The sequence below is a fragment of the Marmota marmota genome, unplaced genomic scaffold (genome assembly GCF_001458135.2).
Source record: "Marmota marmota marmota unplaced genomic scaffold, marMar, whole genome shotgun sequence".
NCBI lineage: Eukaryota > Metazoa > Chordata > Mammalia > Rodentia > Sciuridae > Marmota > Marmota marmota.
Genome location: NW_025999992.1, coordinates 2748241 through 2769912, shown reverse-complemented (window position 1 = coordinate 2769912; position 21672 = coordinate 2748241). Strand labels below are relative to the sequence as shown.

General features: G+C 53.7%; 1 protein-coding gene across 1 annotated transcript in view; it reads right to left on the bottom strand.

Moving 5' to 3' along the window:
- The window catches only part of Gnal (G protein subunit alpha L), an 87270-nt gene extending 67304 nt beyond the window's left edge, over positions 1-19966 (bottom strand). Inside the window, exons 1-5 of the mRNA XM_015506049.2 lie at positions 19809-19966; positions 19081-19326; positions 18739-18811; positions 17727-17781; positions 17459-17578 (exon numbers count right to left, since the gene is read on the bottom strand). Coding sequence (XP_015361535.2) covers positions 17459-17578; positions 17727-17781; positions 18739-18811; positions 19081-19222 — 390 coding nt within the window. The 5' untranslated portion in view covers positions 19223-19326; positions 19809-19966. The remainder of the gene's footprint in view (positions 1-17458; positions 17579-17726; positions 17782-18738; positions 18812-19080; positions 19327-19808) is intronic.
- Between the last annotated feature and the right edge of the window lie 1706 nt (positions 19967-21672).

Here is a 21672-nt window from a genome sequence, read left to right as displayed (position 1 = left end):
GTGGATGGAACCCAGGGCTTCATGCGTGCCAGGCCAGTGCGTCACCACTGAGCAACACCCCAGGTCTGGAGGTGATTGTGGGTTGGGTGGTTCGTTGTACCTTAAAAGTGAAGGATTCTCACCAGGGCCGCATTGTGGACACCTGAGTTGTAGGAATAATGGTCTCAGGAGGAGGAGTCCTAGCGTCTGGTTTTGGTTTTTCCACCGGTGTGGTCTACACCTGGTCAAGGCCCTCCATCTCCTTTTTGTTGCTCATCAATGAACTCCCTTGGACATTCTCTGAACCAACTCCTATGCTTATGTTTAAAAAGAGGACCAAAGGATAGAAGAGTGGTAAAAAGATGTATTTTCCTCCTGACTCCTGATGTTGAGAACAAGAACAATGGGTTTTTATCTCGATCTGAAGCGTCTGGTTTTTGGACTTCTGGAGTGACCTCCTGGGAGTCTGGGAAGCAGACGGGGACCTGTGTGTAGCCTTCCTCATTCCTAGTCGATAACCAGTGATGAGCAGAAGCCGCTTCAGCAGAACTGCAGTTGGTCCAAACTCAAGGAGGAGAGAGCACTATTTAAGTCCCCATCAGGGCGTCCTCTCTCACCCCACAGGGAGAGTTGTGCCCCACGAGGGGAGCTCTCACTAACACTCGCTTTCCAATGAAAAGAACTTCTTTTCTCAACAGCATGGAATTCTTCTTCCTAACCAGCAAACTGGAATCTGGTTGTTTTTTGCAAAACGTCCTGTAAAGTCCACTTGGAAGAGGCTGGAGAGCCTGGGTTCCAGCTGTGAGGAGGAGGAATGTGGCTTAGGGGCCACGGGGTGTGCACACTGGGGACTCTGCAGGGTCTCTCCCAGCAAAGGGACACCTGACTTCTCAGGTGTCAGCGGGGAGGCGCTGAGCGAGGGCAAGGGATGAGGAGGTCATAAACTGCCTCCGCCTGCAGCCTTCTCATCGGGTCTTGACTGCCGCGGTGGACCTCAGGAGAGCAATCTCAGTGAACGAGACAAAAAGCTCTCCAGGTGGCCAGGTCCACTACTGTGCTGTGGTGGGGACACAGAGGCATCCCAGGAAATGAGTCCTCGTATAGAATGTCCCCAAGGATGTGCTTCTGAGCTCTGGATGTGTGCCTGAGCATATCTGTCCCTGCCTGAGATCACGGTATAGTCACGTGCCATGAGGCTTAGTCCATGATGGTCGCGTGCACCATAGTGGCCCTGAGAGATGACCATGGAACTGACGAATTCCCTCACAGTGACAGCAGCTGTCTCACGCTGCAGCATGAGGTGCCACTTGCCTACTCGCAGGGGCATTGGTGTACACCAACCTGCTGCCCCCAGCACGGCCATGTACTGACACGACGCTCCAGGGCCACCGTGAACACCGATGTCACTCACTTGGGAGATCACAGCCACAGCGAGTGAGTGACACACACTCAAGACTGCACAAGTACCCTGTGATGCTCACGCACTGACAGAAGGGCCTAGTGACCATTCCTGAGAGCAGCTCGCGGCCACTCTCCTCCTGGCTGTCCTTGTTCCTAGCAGGACGTGGGCCTAGGGAACTCCCTCAGAGTGTGGATGACACCTCCAACATCTTGCTGAGAGTGGCTCTGGTGCTGGCTCCCCGGGCACAAGCACTGTCCCTCCACCTGGCTTTCTGTCCTCTATACAGGGCCGGGGACAGGCTGTCCCTCCACCTGGCCTTCTGTCCACTTCACAGGGCTGGGGACAGGCTGTCCCTCCACCTGGCCCTCTATCCTCTTCACAGGGCCGGTGACAGGCTGTACCTCCGACTGGCCTTCTGTCCACTACACATGGCCGGGGATAGACTGTCCCTCCGCCTGGCCCTCTCTCCTCCTCACAGGGTCAGGGACAGGCTCCTTGACAAGTGTGCTAGGAGTCAGCCCATGGACACAGAGCGCTGAGCACTCAGGACTGGATCATGGCTCTGACGCGGGGTCTGACTATGTGGGCACATGGAAAGCCAGAGGGTATGGGCAGGTGTGGCCTTGAGGCCTGGCCCATAGCCGATGTCCGCCCCCGCCCTCCTACCCAGGAGTGTTGGCAGGAACTCCTCAGCCCCTGGAATTCAGGACCCTAGCCAGGTCCCTCCAGGATCACTGGCTATGGCTGGGAGGTGTCCCACAGTGATTCCTTCAGACTTAGGAAGCCACTGCTGGTCCAGGGGAAGCTCAGCAGGTCTCTGCCACACAGAGTCCTCTGCAGAGGGATGGCCACTGGCTGCAGGGAGGGTTGTCACCATGAGATGCAGAGGTGCCCAGCGGGGTGAGCCCACCACCCTGTTACTCTGCTCTGTGCAGACCCAGGGCTCAGGCTCTGTCACACACCAGCGGTTCCCACCAACCTGGGCTCTGAAATTAGGACCACAGGAGGGAAGGCCAGCCGATGGACGACCCTGCCTAGAGGCAGGGTGCCAGGGGACGGGGAGCCACTGAGCTGTGCGGGGGCAGGTTCTGGGTCAACTGCCTGGGCTAATCCGACCACCTCCCCAGCCCACGGCCTCCTCGGGGCAGTCTCGTCCCATGTGAGTCTGTGTGAATGGCAAGGCAGCCAGCTCCTGCAGGTTGTGAGTGGCCATCACCTTCACCTACCAGGGTGGGGCCCGTCACCACCACCACCAGACACCCAGAGGACACAGCGGAAGCATTTCTGTGTGCACGTTTATCAGAACTACATGATCTATCCCAGGCCGAGGCACTTCCTGTGGAATGGGGCACTTTGACCCTTCCTGCACAACACCAAGCTCTGGAGGGCCGCCAGAGGCCCAGTCCCCTGGAAACCCACAGACTGGTCATCCATCCAGAGCCAGGCGTGTTCCTGGGCACCCTGGGCACGTGCATGGCTTCTGGCCGCATCGAGGAGGCATCCGACGGGGGAGTTCTGTGCCACCCCTCCATCTACCCAGGGGCCCATACTGCTCCCTCAGGAGTCCAGCAAGGATAGGAGGAGCTGCCCTGAGTCTCCAAGGAGACAGGGAGAGCCTTGCTGTCACCAAGGCATACGTGGGCTGGAAAGCAAAACCCCAAGATTGAGTGTGCAGAGCTTCAGAGCTCAGCAACATTCAGGACAGCAGCTAAGTGCCACGTTACAGGGGCCTGGGGCAGCATGTGACACCTCTGAAGTTCACGCTGCTGCCCACAGCGTGCAGCACTGTAGATTATTGCATTTGATTCCCCCAAACAGCTTTGTGCGACAGGCATTCCCGCTACCATCCCACTTCACAGACGGGGACACCGAGCACAGAGATGCTCTTGAACCCACCCAGGGCCGAGAGACGGAGCAGGGCGCAGGCCAGGTGAAGGGCAGGTCCATACCCTTTTACATTAAGGGTGGTTACTCCAGCCACCAACATCACAGATACCAGAGCGGTTGAAGGATCATGTGGGGAATGATTATTATTAGAATTCTGGTTCTATTTTGTTTCCTTTCTTAAAAAAAAAACCAAAAACCCAAGAAGCAATACCAGGTGGACTGTGGGAGCAGCCCCAGAGGCTGGCTCTGCAGAGCGCCCACCTGTCCGCCTCCCGCCCCACCACACCCTCAGGACCCTTGGGTGACGTCACTGACTGCTAACTGCTGCAACTGCAGGAAAGGGGACACAGTTCCTGCTTAGCCACCAAAATTGGGATGCTTGGGTGCTGGGCTGCTGTGGTGACCCGTGACACAGGTAGCTAACTGGGAAACTGCCACCTCTGGTCCCACAGCAGGGACGCTCCAGGACAGAGGAGGGGAAGTGGGGGGAGGGGACGCTGCTGACCGGTGGGAGGTAGGAAGACGCATGCAGGGGCTGAGAGCTGCAGTGTCAAAGAGAAGGGTTGGACACCGTGGCAGGACTGCAGTGTTCCCCTCAGGGCACCTGCCACACATGGGGACAGGGACATAGGGATGGTACCAGAAACTGATGGGCACGTGCCACCTAAAGGATGCTACCTTATAGCTCAACGTGGCCAAATGCTGGCAGCTTCTTAGGGTCCTACCTCATGGAGGACACTGTTCCTCTAGGGAGGAGCAGCACTGAGCCACAGATGGATGAACATGGACGTGTTCTGAGTGTGCCTCCAGGTCAGCACCCCCCTGGTGGCCACATAGGCCTTCTTGGGTCATCTGTGAAGCCCGTCCGCACGAGAGCCCAGCTCCACTGCTAGCTGAAAGGCCAGGAGCCATGCTGAGCCACCATACTGGTGTGGGTGGAGAGGCGGGGCTGACGGTGTCCGAGAAGCCACTGCGCTGGCCCCTTGGACCTCTGCAAGGGGACAGTGCTGGGCCAACCGTTGGGCCCAGAGGAAGCACCTGACATAGAAAGCCCGTGCAGACCTAGCCAGCCCCAGAGCAGCATGGAAAGCCATCGGGCGGAGGGGCTTCCAGCGCTCTCAGGAGGGCCAGCAGGACAGTTGAAAGCAACCTTTTTATGGGAGCACAGAGCCGGCCTGAGCTTCCTGTAACCCTCTTGTGTTATGCGCACTGGGTTTTATTTATTCTACTATATTATTCAGGCCACATTCATGCTGTAAGAGTCTCCACTGCAGCAAGGGCCAACACGTCCAGATGAATTGCCTGAAAATTCAGTCCAGGGAGGCCTCCTCCTGGGAGAGTTCTCCCATGACCTTCCTGTGGGGCTGGACTCTCTTGAAATCCTTCCTGAGAGGCAGAGTTTCTGAGGAGGAGCCTCGGGTGTGTCTTGACTCACACCTGGCGCTGCCCTGGCTATGCCTCCAAGGCTGCCCCTGGTCACCTGCTTGGCTCCAGTGCTGGCCTGGCCTTCCCTGGGACAGGCTGCTCCCTCGGGGCCAAGCCCATGTTCCTTTCACCCCCTCGGGACAGTGTGTCGTCATTATTCATTCAAACCCCGTGTGTCCTGCTGGAGTTGCCGTGGGCACGCATGACGCAGCCATTTGGCACTTCTGGCGCCGCCATGCTCACAGGATGACACTCCTCACATGTAAGTTTTAACAGGAGACGTAAGAAACACTGGTGGAAATCGTCACAGGCTCAGTTCAGATCTACTGTCCCAGTCGAGGATGCCAGTGGGCGCCATCTTGGTTTCTTTATGGTTTCTGGAAACCATAAAGAGACGACAGCTTGGGGCTGATAAAACAATCCATGGGGAGTTTGAAGCAGAACACTCCGAGGTGGAAAGTCATCCCGTAAAGTGGCACCACATTCAGACAGTGAGGGGCAGAGGCCTGAGGGAGGACGGGGGCCGCTGGTGGGCTCCAGAGAAGGCATCTGTTGGTGCTGCCACACCTTGACCAGCAGGCACAAACACAACCTGACCGCAACGTCACAAAGCCCTGAATGTGGTTTTCGATAAAAATGAAAACTCAAGTGACAGTTTTCATTTGTCTACAAACATACCAGTTAAATTCTTCTCATTAGAGACTGCACAGACGGCTCTAGAAACAGTTAAACTATGGCTGCTAAAGCTCCCGCCATTCTCATTTGGTGGTGGGAGAGTGGGAAATCAAGAGGAGATGTGTATTTCCTGTTTTTGGGTTTAGAGCCAACTCTAAATGTTTTTGCTATCAAGAGATCTTTCATTCTTTTTAGACATTCTTGAAGAACAGTCACGGAGCTGGCTGTTGTGTCTGGGTAATATTTTCAAAGCAATGTTCAAAATGCAGGTAATGCTTTGTGCATGATTCAGGCCCATGTGTATGTGTGTGCACATGTGGGCATGTGTGTTAAAAGTGTGTATGTGAATAAGTGGCAAGAATAAGCAAGATTAGGGAAGGTTCATTTTACCTACAAGGTGCCACATTTAAAAACAGGAAGCGTGTCCCTCTCCTTGGTAGTCCTGGCCCATCTCTCTGTCTCTGCCCCCAACGCCCACCTTGGGCCCGGGCAGAGGCGGTGTCCTTCCTCCACAACCTTGAGTGAGACTGTCCCTCAGCCAGGAAGTCCCACCACCTCAAGGGCTGCCGAGTGAGCTCATCTGCTCCAGGGCCCTGATCTGCACGCTGATGTCCGTGCTGAGTCCTGCTCCTTTATCTGTGCTACATGTGAGGTATCACACACGCGTGTCTCTCCATCAGGCCGGAGCTTCCCGAGCCTCGAGGGCATACGGTGGCCTCCTCTGTGAGACCCATGTTCTGAGTGCCGACGGAGCATGAGTGGGTGGCCCATACTTGGTTTCAGCACCCACTTACTGAGCACAAATGTATGCCAAATGCCACGCCAAGCAAGGGGAAGGTGAGTCCTGCCCCTGATCAGGGTGCACTAAGTGACAAACCCAACGTGACTAACCACACCGTGAGCTTCAAGAATGAAAGGGTAGGCACTGAAAAATAAATATTTCAAAGTATGCCACACAAATCTGCTTTCTAAATAAGCCCAGCCTTGGCAAATGGAGAGACTTAAAAAGCAGGCAACTAACCTGTTGTGAGTTATCACTCGACATTGACTGACTAGTCACCAGGTGGTCGAGATTGTCGTTCTGGCCTCGGGCAGATCAACGTGCGGATAAGGACAACCATACGCTTGCAGACTGTGGTTCTGGGAATCTGAGTTGATCAGGAAGAGGGAGAAAAGCAGCAGGCAGGGCAGAGGGGTGTGGAGCACTGGGGACTGAGCCCAGGGCTGGCACATGCCAGGCCAGTGCTGACCACTGAGCCGCACCCCAGCCCTTCTTATTTTAGTTTGAGACAGAGTCTCGCTAAGTAGCTGAGGCTGGCTTTCAGATGCTCCTGCCTCAGCCTCCTGAGTCCCAGGTTCTACAGGTGTGGCTACTGCGCCCAGCCAGGTTTGAGGAGGTGGGAGAAGACCTAGTAGGAAGGAGGAGAGAGTGCAGGGGCACAGAGGGACAGATGTGGACAGAAAGGAAGCCAGGGGTTCTTTCTTGGGCAGAAGTTTCAAACTGGCTGAGACAGAAATAGACACAGGTGGGCAGAAGACTCTAGATGGAGAGCTTCGGCCTGAATGGCAGCTCCTGGGAGGAGGAGGACCCCTGCAAGGACCTGAGCAGGTTGGAGACACGTCCCAAGACCTGCCGGCCATTACCCCGGGCCAGTGACCACCACACGGGACCCAGAGGTTGGCTGCTCCCAATGTCCTTCTGCTAACCACGGGGTTCCTCTGGGGAGGAAGCCGGCAGCTGGACACTTCAGAACAGAAACATGGGGGATGCCCAGTTGGATTTTCCTGCGTTTCCAGGACCACGTGTTCTGGCATTTGTCTCAGGCCCCACAGTCCCATACGACTCACTGTAAGGTTGGATTTTATGTAAAAAACATAGCAATTCCGTGCAGATATTTCTCCACTAATGAGGTTAACTGTGATTACAGTTCACAATACACGATCTTCATTAGAAGATAAAAATATGTAAAGGGCTGGTGGGTTCCTTCCCCAGCACCTCACACAAAAAGTTGGTGTGTATGTGTGTGTGTGTGCATGTGCATGAGTGTCTGTGTATATGTGTACATGGGCATGTCTCTCTGTGTTGGTATGTGTGTGCATGTGTGTGTGCGTGTGTGTCTGTGTTGGTGTGTGTGTCTGTATGTGTGCATGTGTGTTTGTGTGTCAGCATGCGTGTGCATATGTGCATGTGTCATGGTGTGTGTGCATGTGTATGTGTGCATGTGTCTGTGTGTACATATGTGTGTGCATGCATGTGCATGTGTGTATGTTTTGTGTGTGCATGTATGTGTGTATGTGTTGTGTGTGTACGTGTGTGCGTATGTGTATATGCATGCATGTGTGTGTATGTGTGTCGGCATGTGTGTGCATGTGTGTCTGTGTCAGGATGTGTGTGCATGTGTGCATGTGTGGGTGTGTGCATGTGCATGCTGCATGTGTGCATCGGTGTGTGTACATGTGTATGTGTGTCTCTGTGTTAGTATGTGCACACACATGTGTGTCAGGGTGTGTGTGCATATGTGTACATGTGTGCGTGTGTGTCTGTTGGTGCATGTGTGTGTGTGTGTGAGTGCACATGTGTGTGCATGCATGTGTGTTTGTGTGTCAGTGTGTATGTGTGAGTGTGTGCATGTGTGTGCATGTGTCTCTGTGTTGGTGCATGTGTGCATGTGTGTGTGCATGCATGTGTGTCTGTGTGTCAGTGTGTGTGTCTCTGTGTGTGTGCATATGTGTGCATGTGTGTGTGTGTGTGTGTCTGTGTGACGGTGTGCATGTGTGTGTATGTATGCGTGTGTGTGTGTGTGTGTGTGTGTGTGTGTGTGTGTGAAGAAGATGGCTGGGGTGCTCTAACTGCTGTTGTGCCGAACACTCAGCTGCTGCATGTCTCACCGGCTGCCTCAGGTGAGGACCTGGGGGTGAGCAGCAGGAGAGACCCTCTTCGTTCCATCTTCTTTCCTGTTTTTGGCTTTTATGCCCACACTGATATTTCCTATTCCAACACATACAGACATGATTTTAAAATGGAAATTCCTTCTGTGGCAAGGATGTTATGTGAAAACTGATTGAATTGCATGCATTTACATGGCATAGCAAGTGCCAGGAATTATTTTAAGAGGTGATGCCCTTCAATGGAGGGCATCCTCGGGACAGTTGGAGCCCTGTGCAGACCTTCCAGGGCTCCCCAGCCCCTCGACACCTCTGCGCTCTTGTGCCCCCCGGGCTGACTCACGTCGCCTGCTTCCTGCCCCTTCTGCCATTTCCCAAGAGACAGCTCGACAGTTCAAAATATTTTCTCTCAAAGTTACATAAGGCCAGCAATGACAGGGACAAAAGGCACTCATGCTAAAGTATCTTCCTGTCCTGTTCCACGAACAGCAGGTGTCCTTAGAGGCGAAGGCAAGTCACACTACTGGCTCTAGGGCTCGTAAACCCGGGGAGCCTGGGATGGAGAATCTCTGGTACAACGTCACACTTTCCTAGGACTGGACGCCTCAGAACTCTCTCGGCCCAGGGATTGCAAGAGTACTGCTTTAGTTACTCTGATTTCAATTGGACCCCTGTAAGCACGAGCCCTTTAGATAAAAGCCACAAGGCTCAGCTCCTGGCATCATGGTGGGACGCTGCCAGCATCAGGCGGGTCTCCTCGGCACATGGAAAGCAGCAGCCTGGGCCCTCTGCCTCACGTCCCCTGCAGGATTCACAGAGAGTCCACAGAAGGAGGACCAGAGGGCAAGAGCATCCCCTCTACGTGTTCAATGTGGTTCAGATTCACTAGTGTGCTAAAACCAGCACATGAGCGCTAGGGTAAGAACAGGGCATTTATTCTGTCCCCAAAGACATTCCTATATTTACTTAGGAATGACCCTGGGATCAGGGGCCCCTTGCAGGGACGACCCCACCTCAGCTCCATGTGCAGAGTTAATTTCACAGCCACTCTGAGAAGGAATGGAGATCCCTCAAGCGTCCTTCTTGCCAAACACAAAACCCAACCTGGTCACCAGAAAACATCGGGAGCCCTCAGCCAGGGCTCTGACCAGGACCTGCCACATCCTGGTCAGGACAGGAAGAGGTAGAGATCGGAGGTCCTGCTCCATCCTGGACGGGATTACTGGCAAGATAACAGCCGGTAGCTGATAATTACTGATAGCTGAGCTGTGGTTACACAAGTGGATGACCTTGTTCTGGGGACACACACTGCCATGCGGGGGGAAGGGGGGTGTGCGCCACCTCTCAGGTGTCTGTGGGAATGTGCCTTAGAGCAGAGAGTGAGGAAGCACCCGCCCACCCGGGGAAGCAAGGACGGACGGGAGTTTGCTGGACTATTTTTTCTACATTTTGGGAGTAATTTCAAAATTATTGCAAAATAAAAAGAATTTATCAGGAAGACCCCTTATGACAGTATTTTAAAAAATGGACTTTTAAAAAAGCATCTTATGGAGCTCTAATACGCTTGACACATCTAACTTCAATATTCTGCTATAAGAGTTCCTTATTAGCATACAGGATATGCAAAGTAAGAAAGATAATGACCATAACAATGCTCCTGGGGTCCCCCCCAGCATTCCTCATGGACCTGTGGCCTGGAGATAGGGCTCCAGCAGAGGAGATGCCCGAGTCCCATCGAGACCAGCTCCAGCATACTGTCCCTCCGTAGCCTCACTGTGAATATAGGAGAGACTGTCCCAAAGGCAACCAGCTCTCGGTCCCTGCCTTGAGGGAAACCTGTGACTGACAGGGTCTCTGCACCCGAGAGGAGAAGGGGCCCAGCCCCTGCCACGTTACATGGCCCCACCCAACCTGATGCCCAGGTGTGGGTGCCTGTCTGAGCTGCTGCCTGCAGGTCGCCAAGCTGTCCCCTGCCTCTGGTGCCCGTGCTTGTCTCTGCCCACCTTCACACCTGACCCTTGGCCCTGCAGGGGCTCTCGCTCAGCACGAGCCAGCTGGTGGGGTCCTCGTGTGCTCCTAGAGGCTCGCTCTGAGCACAGCATCATGGGACGGCACCACCTCCCTGTCAAGCCTGAATCCCCTCCAGCCTGAGAAAAGTGCTGCTCCTTATGCACCTCCCTGTGCTTGGCAAAGGAGCAGGCTCAGTCCATGCCACCCCCAGTACAGATCCCTTCACACCCGGCATCCGTAGTCAGAGCCCAGGGACCTCAAAGCCAGCCCTCAGAAGACCGCTGCTTACAGAGTCCCCTGGGAAGAGCCAGGGAAGTCCCACTCCATCCTGGCCCAGGCCAGGGTGCTCCACGGACATCCCAGGAAACCAGCGGATGTTCCCAAGTCCTACCTCCTTGTTCCTATCCTCAGCCGGGACATCACACGACAAGGACCTCATTCCCAGTCTCCTCAACGCATACCAGTTTCAGTTTCAAAGTGTGACTTCTAGAATTCTCTATGGACTCAACATGGCCTGAATCTGACAGGCAGGTGGCCCTTCTAGCAAATTCCAGGAGAGAGAGAGACTATCATAGGTGCAGATTAGAGAAAGCAGCTCTAGCTTAAAGAAATGGCTCATTTAAAAGGATCTTTTTGGGGACATTTAAAAAACCAATGGAGACACCTAGGATATTCAGAATATCTCATTTACAAAAATTCCAAATGCTGACTACCTTCCTGAGGAAATGCCTGTTGCTTGAAAGCTGGTCTTATTTTAGTGTTAACTCCCCTTGGCGGTCAATTCCAGACACCTCTCACCTTTCTCTCTTCAGGTAGCACAAAGCACTTTGGGGTGAGCACCCGGTCGGATTAGCTAAGCACTTTTAGAACCCGAAGCAAAGCTGGGCAGACCCTGTAGCCCCAGAACAAGGTGAAAGGTGGACGAGGCCCAGCAGAGCCAGCACAGGTCCAGTGCACCGTGGGAGCCCGGGGCCCATCACAGAACCAGGCAGGCCCCAGGTGGGAACCGAGGACGAATAAGTCGGTTTAAGAAAGTCTGACTGAAAGCAAGATAGAGAAGTGGGTGGGGGTCCCTGGGACACTCTAGTGACAGAGCAGACAGGAAGCGAGGTCCAGGCATATCATTCAGTGGGGTGTCTGGAGGACTCTCACACAGAAACCTGACCTCTGAAGGGAGGCAAAGGTTAGGATTCCAAGCATGGGGCCAGCGCTGTCCCCAGGGCCACCGCCCCAGGATGCTGTAAGGTGGTAGGGACAGTGCTGGTCTGTGGCAGGGGCTCAGAGGGCTCTGCCTGCGATCCAGAGGGGATGGGACGGGGACTGGGTGGGTGTTTAGACTACCAGGATCTCAGGGCGCATGGGATGGGAGGAGCTCAGGAGGTTTGGGGCCGAGCTGATATGGGAGGAGAACACAGGGCCCCTGACCTGCGGTGGCCGGGCTGCACCCAGCTGCCTGCCGCCCATGCTCCTTCTCAGGCAGAGCAGGCAGCTCATGTGGAAGCTGCTGCTCCCGGGGACCAGCCACCGCCCCAGATCGTCACCCCTGACAGCCGCGTGCGGTCGGCCTTGTGATCACCGCTGCTGAACCATGCAGAGCAGACAAGCAGCGAGCAACCCGCCCAGGTCACGGCAAGCACGGGGCAGGGCTGGACTCGGAGGGCAGCCAGGCTGGCTCCTGAGTCTCCCCTCCAGACCTGGCCGCCATCCTGCCAGAGATCCCAGAGGGATGTCCTTCAACACCTGTCCCTCTCCTGCACCTGACTGGCCCTGCCCCAGCCTCGGGCCCACACAAGCAGCCCAGTCCCTTCCACCCCATGGCTCCTGCTGTGGCAGACAGTCGGGACTCCAGAGGAGCCACCCTCACTTCTAGCCACACTGAGAACATCTAAGACGACACCCATTCTTCACGCCATACGTGAAACTCCTCATGCATTTCAGCTCCCTGTGGAAAGCAGCCCCGGGCTTCCCTGCCTGGGACCCTGCTCTGAGGCTTCTTCTCTGTCTGTCCTGCTCCCGGGGCTAGGGAAGGATCCCGGGACCTCACGCACACCAGTGCTCTACCCCTGAGCCGCACACTCCCGGTTCCCAGGGCCAGAAGAGGGTGGCTGTCTGGACGTGGATTTCAACATCATTTTGAATTCATTTGCCTCCGACACTCTAGCCAGCCCACCCTGGCATATCATGCCCACAGGTCCTCAGTGAGCAACAGGCCTTTGGTGACATTTTCAGTGTACCCAGACATGAGATGCAAATTCCAGTGCCAGCTGAGGGTGGGGGTGGGGGCCTGGTCCCCAGCTGTTCTTCGGGGAGCTGACACAGAAAGCCTGCATCTCCCAGCAGTGCCTGGCTGAGTGGGGGGGGCCTGGGAGGAAGGTCCGGGGGAGCACCACTGGAGGACGGTGCTGGGGACCTGGGCTCCCACGGAGGCACGCACTCTTACCCGATTTACACAGTGGCTTCAAATTGGCTGATTGACTCAGACAAACAGAAACAGCAAGGAAAGCCCCTAAGCTGGATGACTGCCGTGTGTTCTAGAAATTCTACACTCACTCGCCACCAAGGCAGAGCACATGGGCGAGCGTAGCTAAGAGGTCATGCCCCCAGAGACAGTAGAGCTGAGACCCATACTGGCCAGCCTGGTTCGCCAGACCTTGCCCCAGTCCCTGGGGGGTCCTCTGCCTCTACTTTAACTGAGCACTCACACATTAGCCCAGCTGAGCACCACTGACGAGCTAGCTCTCTGGATTTTTAACTTAGAAGCCATCCAGTGGTAACGATGGGTCATCGACTGCCAGATAGAACTACATTTTGTGGGGGGCAATACTAGAACTGAACCCAGAGTCACTTCACCAATGAGCCATGTCCCTAGCTCCACTTCCCTTTTATTTTTTTATTTTGAGACAGGGTTTCACTAAGTTGCTTAGGACTTTGTAAAGTTGCTGAGGCTGGCCTTAAACTTGTGATTCTCCTGCCTCAGCCTCCCCAGCCACTGGGATGACAGGCGTGCGCCACAAGGTGAGACTGCTTTTGCATTTCTTATTAAGACTCATTTATTCTCTTCCCCTTAAAAATTTAATGAAACATAATTTTAAAAGAGCCAATACAATATCACATTTGAAGAAGAAAAAATTAACAAATAAGCACTTCAGTTTTTCTCAGCAGTGATTTTGCTTAGTTCCACACCAAAGGCTTTTTGGGGACTTGGAGCAACTATGACATTTTCCTGTTAATAATCGACCCACTGATCTCCGATCTCTTGTGATAGTTACTACAGCCTATTCATCTCCCCTCCCTCCCTGTGGATATGCATCAGGTGGGACCCAAAACTGGGTTGCAAAGACCTGGGGCCAGCCAGGGAAGGGGTCTTGGGGAGAGTCAGTGCCCAGCCAGGGTGATCTCAAGTCTGGACACACTGATGGGGAAAACACTATCCCAGGCAACGGGGGCTGGATGAGTCGCCTTGGACCAGCACCTTCCCTTTCCCTTTGGATTTACATGCTGCAAAGCGCTTTTTCATTTATTTTATCTGAAATTCAAATCCAACACATTGTGCTGGGCTTGTCCCCAGAATTCCACAGTATCCAGCAGTGAGCCTCTTGCTGGCTTCGAGGACAGCTGGATCGTTTGCTTCTCATGTCTGCAAGAACTCCCTGTTTACACTGTAGGCTGGTGAAGGGAATAACTGTGTCCTGGGCCTTGAGGTCAAAAGGGCTCAACTGTCATCGTCCACTGAGCTCAAACAAAACCACAAATGGCAGGTGGGTTGGCTCTGGATGATTCCCACACGAGACAGTCATCTTCACCTAAGTCGCCAGTTTGCTTTAGCAAACTCTGTGCCACCAAATCTGAAGCCTCACCTGGCCTGCGCCTGCTGCTCTGTGCTCCCTCCTGTCCAGTGGCAGGTAGTCTGTCTTTCTGCCCTGTCAACAGCCATTCTCCGCCTGTACTGCCACTTTCTCCTGCTTCACCAGACAATTCAGGCCGTGTGCATTCAGCTGCTTCTAGATCTTTCATCTCAAGAGAAGCCCTCCCTGGCCTCTGCTGCCCTTGGACTTGCTGCCCTGCTTCTCAGCTTCCCGTCACAGGAGGACCTTTGGAAAGCCTGTCTGCCCTGCGGCTCCAGGGTCCCAGGCGGCACCCTCTCCTTAACACTTGCCAGCCCAGGGCAAGGGCACTGGGGACCTCAAGCTGCCAAAGCCATGTTACCCCAAGGCCCAGTTGAGCCCTCAGCCCTGCACTGGCCCAGCTGCTGTCCCTCGACCTCTGGCTCTCTCCCCGTCGGCTCCTGAATCTTCCTCAACAACCACCTCACCAGAACATCCCTGGTCTGAAGGTCCTCAGCCTCTTCCACCCTGGGCTCCAAACCCACAAACCAGGCTGTCCACCCCATCCGCAGGACAAGTATGAACAGCGTCTCCAACCCACCAGGAGAATTCGCGGCACCTCCTCACACCCGCCTCCGCCCACCCTCTTTCTACCATCTACGGGAAATTCAGGCCAAACCCCTGGCCTTGTTGATTTCTCCATCTCCCTCCCAAACCACGTCCAAACATCAGCTAGTCTGAGTGGCTCCATTTCCACAGTGAATCCTAACTCGGGCCACTTCTCTGGGTGTCCATGGTCACCAGCTCACACCAAGTCACCCTATCACCTGGCATCTGGAATGCTACCTCAGCCTCTAAGTGGCCGCCAGAGCTTGCCTCCTTCCAGACCCCTCCCCCATGGCCAGCGTGATCTGGACCAAACACAGTGGCCTCCTGAAGCCCACTGCTCAGCACGTGCTCAGCACCTGGCCCAGGAGGCCAAGACCTGGCCTCTAGCTCTACCCTGCCTATAGTGGTCCTGGCTTCTAGGCAGGGCCACATTTCCCTTCCTTCCATCACCCCTGAAGTTTCAGAGTTCAAGTGAATTCAAAGAAAAGGCAGTAGAACAAAGGGGAACCCACCTGTATTTCTAAATAAGTTATTCTTCTAATTTCTCCTGCTGAACTTGAAGAACTCAGAAATTTGATTTGTTCTGTTTGGGGGCCTGGGGATGGAATCCAGGGATTACGAATGCTAGGCACGAGCTCTATCACTGAGCTACCGGCCCAGTTCCCAAAATTGATTTCTGGTAATAGAGTACATTTGGTTCAAAAGTTATTTTACTGGGGTTGGAGATGTGGTTCAAGAGGGAGCCCCCCCCTGCCAGGCATGGGAGGCCCTGGGTTTGTCCCCAGCACCGCTAGAGCCAAAGGTGAGAACCTAGAAACTTATGATCCAATAAAATAAGTAGTGTGACTATTTCCAGGCACTCTGGGAAAAATGGATACATGTCCCTGGAAATCATGTGCATGCATCATAAAATAAAAATAACATTTTCAGAAGGAACACTATATATTTGATATTAACTTCCTTATCTGTGTAAGTCTAAGTTGTAAATAAAACATACTCTCATTTGACGGGAGTAGACAGACGGCAGAATGTCAGCATTACAACGGGACTGGAGTCACCCTGGAGAAGAGCATCATCTCTAAAAGAGGATTACATTACTTTTGTCTCTGCTACTGCCCAGTTCTCTTTTATTTTTTTGAGAGTTAATTATGGTTTCTGATCACCAATTTTAAGTAACCTTAAAAAACAAATGTGAAAGTACATGCATTCAAAGGAAATGGTTCATCAAGTTTTGAATATTTTTATTTAAACTAAATATAATTTAACTTAGAGACCACGTTCATGAATCAAATGGACTCCTTGGATAATACCGACAGTTTCTGAATAGATTGAATAAAGGCTCCCTTCTCTGTGAGTGCGTCAGGAGGAGAAAATGGTGTGGAACTGATTGATGCGTCTTGACCTATTGACACGTGGAGAGATGACTTTCTTTCCTGAGCAGACACAGCAGAACTGATGTCCACGTTCACATGTGGTCTGTAAATGTCTAGGGGACACCACTGCTGCTTCCAAACTAGACCCCACCGTTTTGGGTGATTTCTCCTACATGCAAAATGCCACAGAGACCTAGGAGGACACCAGCACGCTCTGGCTGGTACAAGGGGGCTCCTGGTGTGGCTGACGTGTGGCCCTGGCCTCTCTGGCCCCGCCTTCCCTTCAACCCTTCTCTGCCATCCAAGTAAAGACAATTTTAGAAGAACAGTGTGCCCCTGTGCCAGATGCCCAGTCCCTTCCTCTGCCTGGGTACCACCCCAAACTTCTTTTCAAAAATTCTGGTGGTGTCACAGGCTAAGTTGGGGTGCTTGTCAGAAGCAAAAAATCACAATAGAGGATGCAAATAAGAATGTAGTTGTTATTCCTCATACCAATACAGAGCATGCGGATAACAGAGCCTTGCTAAGAGGGCGTGGGCCAGCGGGGGTGCGCGGCCCTGCAGCCAGGGTGGATGGAGCCCCTCCACTCACAAACTGGTGTCTACACAAGCTGTCCTTGAAGATAGGATTCCAAGAATGAAGGCTGTCTCCAAACCACCAAGCCAGGCCACAAAAATGCTAAAGTACTTTCACTGATCTCTCTCTCTCTCTCTCTCTCTCTCACACACACACACACACACACACACATACAGGCTCTTTTGGTGCAACTGTAGCAAAAATGGCTTTCTGAGGAACTGATTTTCCCTTTAAAATCTGCTTCATGGAATTTCCAACTGGCAATATTTTTAAGAAATGTTAATCCACCAAACAAGAGGCCACTAATACTGAAAACTCCCCTCTGCACAAACCAACTGCCAAGTAGTGATGAGGAAGGCAGCCTGCAGAGGGTTTAACTGGATGCAGCACACCTGTGCATGAGCTCTGCCCGGTGTGGGGGAGTCAGACGGTGCTCTCTGAGAGTCCGCAGGACTCTGCCCTTTCTGTTACTCCAGGGAGGTGATTGCATACCATCAGTATTCTTCTCTACTAATGTAATCTCTGCTGTTGAGATCTGGGATGTTGCTTAATTGTTCATTTTAAAGAATACAGGAAAAAGCTCAACCAAGATTTCCTGAAGGCATGCTGTCTTCCCATGAAATTCATGAAAGCACTTGTGACAGTCCTACTGTCTTTAATACTTTTAACAGACACGAATATTTTCTTAAAGAGGAAATATTTATAGAGCTAGATTTTGAAGAGTTAATAATGAATGAGCATTAACACTGATTCTCAACAAGCCATCCTATTAAAAATAGTTATTGAAAATATTTCAGGAAGGATTTACTTACCTGAGAATATTCAAAGTCAGTGATAGGCGCTATGCTCTTGATATAATCTGATCGAAACTGGTTTTCGGGGTTGGCCAGTGGGACTGGAGGTATTATAGTACTCATTGCTGAGACGATTGTCTAACATGGGATGAAGAAAGAAACAGAAAGAAACGTGACATGTGGGCTCCACGTGTGATAATCTCACACATGTAATCTCCACCTGTGTAGTTTTAGAGCACAGACTACTTAATCTTTCTGGTAAACAAACATTAAGAATATTTCTTACCACAATAGCATCTTTGACATTTTTCCTGATGTCCAGAATTTTCTGTTTCTTCTCCCTATGTTGGAAGAAAGTTATTAATTTAATTCTCCCTCAGCACTGATTGGTATCCAAAGAGTGGGATTTTACACCTCATGCAGCATTGGTAGAATTCGAGGTCAGAATTGACTCCCAGGACAACATCTGTAAAGTTTTTACCAGGGAAAGGAAAACAATCCTTTTCTAATTTGTACTCTAAACAAACTTGAATGCCCCAGTCTTATAACTAAAGCATGCAGATCACACAAAAACATGGCGACATTGTGATGAGCACTGCTTGTAAATGCAATGATTTGGCTACACTTAAATCTACCCATGTGTACAAACAGATGTGAGCAAGAGAGACTACAGAGAAAAGTGTACCTTAAAATACCGCTGGACTCCTTATATGCACTCCACATAGGTGGAGTCAACTGACTAGATATAGAAAATACAGGGGAAAAGAACCACATCTGCACCCAACAGACTCCCCGGTTATTATTTATTAAACAATTATTTATTTACATAACATGTACATGTATATCAGGTATTATGAATCATCTAGAGGTGATTTCAAGTGTTTGAAAGGATGTGTGTGGGTTACATCAAACCCAGGCCATTTTATGTAACAACTCAGTCACCCCAGGACTTCTGGTATAGGCAGGTGTCCTGGAGGCAATCTCCCACCCTCCAAGGACCAGTGTATTGGTTGAGTGCTCAGAGCAGTGCCAATATTGCACATCAATACCCCAAGAATACCTAATAGATCATATTTTGTTAAACAATTTTTTTTAAACTCTGCACTGCCAGAAGAAAGATTTGCCTAAATTAAGCAGGTTCAACAACAGAATTTCTATCCCCCCCCCCCCGCCCCGCCAAAAGGACTCCTGGGTCATCAAAGGAGCTGCCGAGAGAAAGGAATTGTTGGGAGAGCTGGGAGAGAAGTCACAAAGTCTGCATGCAATTCGGTAGCAAAACTGAAATTGGGCTTTCTTACTCGGGATTAAATCCGTTCACGTGCAGGATCCTCATCTGTTTGACGATAGTGCTTTTCCCAGACTCTCCAGCCCCTAGGAACAAACAAAAAGAATGCTGTCAACTGTACGCTCATCGCGTGGCCACCCCTCCCCGCTAACCCCTATTATTTTCCTGGCCCTACGTGGGGATTTTCGCGGACACGCAGGTTGCTGCGGAGGAGCTCGCCGCGGTCGGCGGCGTCGGGTCTCGGTCCCCTGCCCGCCCCGCCCGGTGCTCGCCGCAATCCTGGACGGGAGCTCGGCCGTGCGCTCCGCGGGTGCCAGGCGCGCGGGGCGGAGCGGCCGCGAGCCTCCGACCTTACCCAGCAGCAGCAGGCGGTGGGTCGCTTTGTAGGCCAAGCGCTCTTTCTGCAACTGCTTCTCGATCTTTTTGTTGGCCTCACGTCGTTCCTTTTCATCGACGCCCTGGTCTTCTGCGGTCTTGCTGTTGCCCAGACAGCCCATGCCTGCCCGCTTGGGTGGACGTCAGGCACAGGTAGGAAGGCGCACCGAGGGCAAGAGGGACGTGCAGGTAGTTGTGGGTCCTGCGAAGGCGTCTTTTCTCCTCGCTGCAGAAAGAGATGGTCTGGTCTCCTGGTGTTTTCCGATCGCAACGGGCGGTTCTTCTCCCTCCCTCTGCCTACCGCAAACTCCCAACCAGGAGGACGCAAGCAACACGCGCGGAGGAAAACGCTTTTTGAAGGGACTTAAAAATCTGCCAGATAAGCACCGCACAACGCAGGGAGCCGGGGCGCGGGCGGCGGGCTCTGCCAGGGAGGCGCTNCCCGCTGGTGTGGTGGCCGAGCGCAAAGCAGAGGGACCGAGTGCGTCACCTGGTCCCCGCTGGGCGACTGTGGCCACCTTCCGGCGCAACCTGCTCAAAGCCTGGGACACGCGCCCCCTCCCGGGTCTGCACTCCCCGTGGGGGACAGGGGAAGGGGCAAGGAAAGGATGTTGGTTCGGCGGGCAGCCGGGCGCTCACCCCAGGGCTCTAGGAGAGGGGCTGCGGCGCGGGTGGGGTCGGGAGCGGGAGGAAGGGCAGGACGCTTACACTGGCCCGCGTGGGTCCCGAGCCGCAGCCCGCTCCGCCGGCCGGGGCCGCCTGGCTGTCTCGCACCCCGCGCCCGAGAGTGCGTCTGGGCGCGCGCTCCCCGCCTCCCTTGGACGCCTCCCCGCTCCGGGCGGGCGGCGAGGCCTCGCTCAGGATCATGCATATTCTATCAGGGAGGAGGGTCTCGGAGCGCCAGTCACTCCGCCTTTGTTCCCTGCAGTTTCTAGACTGTTCCGCTCACCCACGCCGCCGCCTCCCTGCTCGCTCGCTTTACCTCCAGCCCAGGTTTCTCCTCTGCAGTTGGGGACAGCTCTACTACTTCTCAGAAGGCACCGTGGCGTCGAATTCGGCATTGTGGCCGCAGAGCAGAGAGGGCACCTGTTGTCCTGAAGGGTGACTGAAGTCCAGGGCTCTCCATTCCGCCGCAAGGCGGGCAGCAAGGGGTCAGCAGCTTTACTTTCGCAGTGTTGAACTCGAGAGGCAGGAGGGCGAAAGCCACAAGCCGCGACTGGGCCAAAGTCGTGGACACCAGCATCCAGCCCTGAAGATCACTCTTCTGTGTGTGGACAGATTGCCTTGGGGCCAGCGGGACCTGGGCACTGCTCACCAAATCCATGTCTTTGCTCAGATGTTTAAGCCCCCGCCGGCCCTGCCTTCCCAAACCCACACCATCTGCCGGCAGTTTCGCACACTGGCCTCTGTCCTGAGGGAGAAGCCAGGCCTGCCAGTCCTTGCACTTTCCACGTGGCTGGGGTGGGCTTCTGTCCTCTGCACCCTCCAGCTCTCCCTCTCCTCAGCCTCTCTTCCCACACTCTGGTTTTCTTCAAGCAGGCAGACACATGAAGCTCCGTCCCATTATAATCAAACAAAACCTCATTCTGGCACCTGGTCAGTTCTACCAGCTTTCCTCCTGCACTGGGCCTCTGCCAGCATTTCCTGCTTCCTGGCCACTCTGGCTTTGGCCTGTGCCTTCCACCAAAAACATCCTCTTTAGTGGGCTTCCAGGACCTCGGCCTCTTCAGGGGAGCCAGCTCTGACCCCTCCTGGAGCTCCTGCCTTTGGCTCCCCATGCTGCCCTTTGGCCTCTGCTCACCCCTGGCGGGGGACTTGAGCTCTGACTCCCTGAGCCAAGTTCCTGGGGCCTGGCTGCATCCTATGGACTCCATATGCCCAGTTCTGAGGACATCGGCATCAGACCTGCAGCCTGGTGCACCCTGCCATCCGCCACTGTCCCTGAACTCACCGAGATCTTCAGGCATCTCCAGTTAGACTTACCCTGGACTGAGCCCCCCCCCCCCGCCCAGTGTTGGATGGGCCCCCTCCCTCTGTGCTCTCTCTGGAATAAAGGACCCTGATTTCCAGGACCAGGGGCATCATGCAGGACTCCTTTTTCTTCTTGCAAACTCCCAAAGTGACTGTGTCCCTTTGGACCTATGCCCTGAACTGGTGTCCTGTCCTCTTCACTCATCTGCCTCCACTGAAGCCTTGGATTTCAGCAGAATCCTGACCCTTTCTACCAGGGTCCTCCTGTCTGGCTGAATCCAGTGCACCTGGCACAATGATGTCACAGTGACAGTGCAAATCCAGCCACGCCACTGGGCCCACCATCTACAACCCACGGCATGGCCCTGCCAAACCTCTAACTTCAGCTCTCATTTCTCCCCCTCCCACCCCACACTCCACAGTCCGGAGCAGGTGGTTCAATGGGCCAGCCACTCCCTCCTGGGGAATACCTGTGGCCCCTCTTCTCAGCCAGCTCCTATTTACACCCATCCTTCAGTTCGCATGGGCGCCTCCCTCATGGCCAGGGTTAGGCACCCTCTCACGCTCTCACTGGGCCCAGGTGATGGCTTGCTACTGCCCC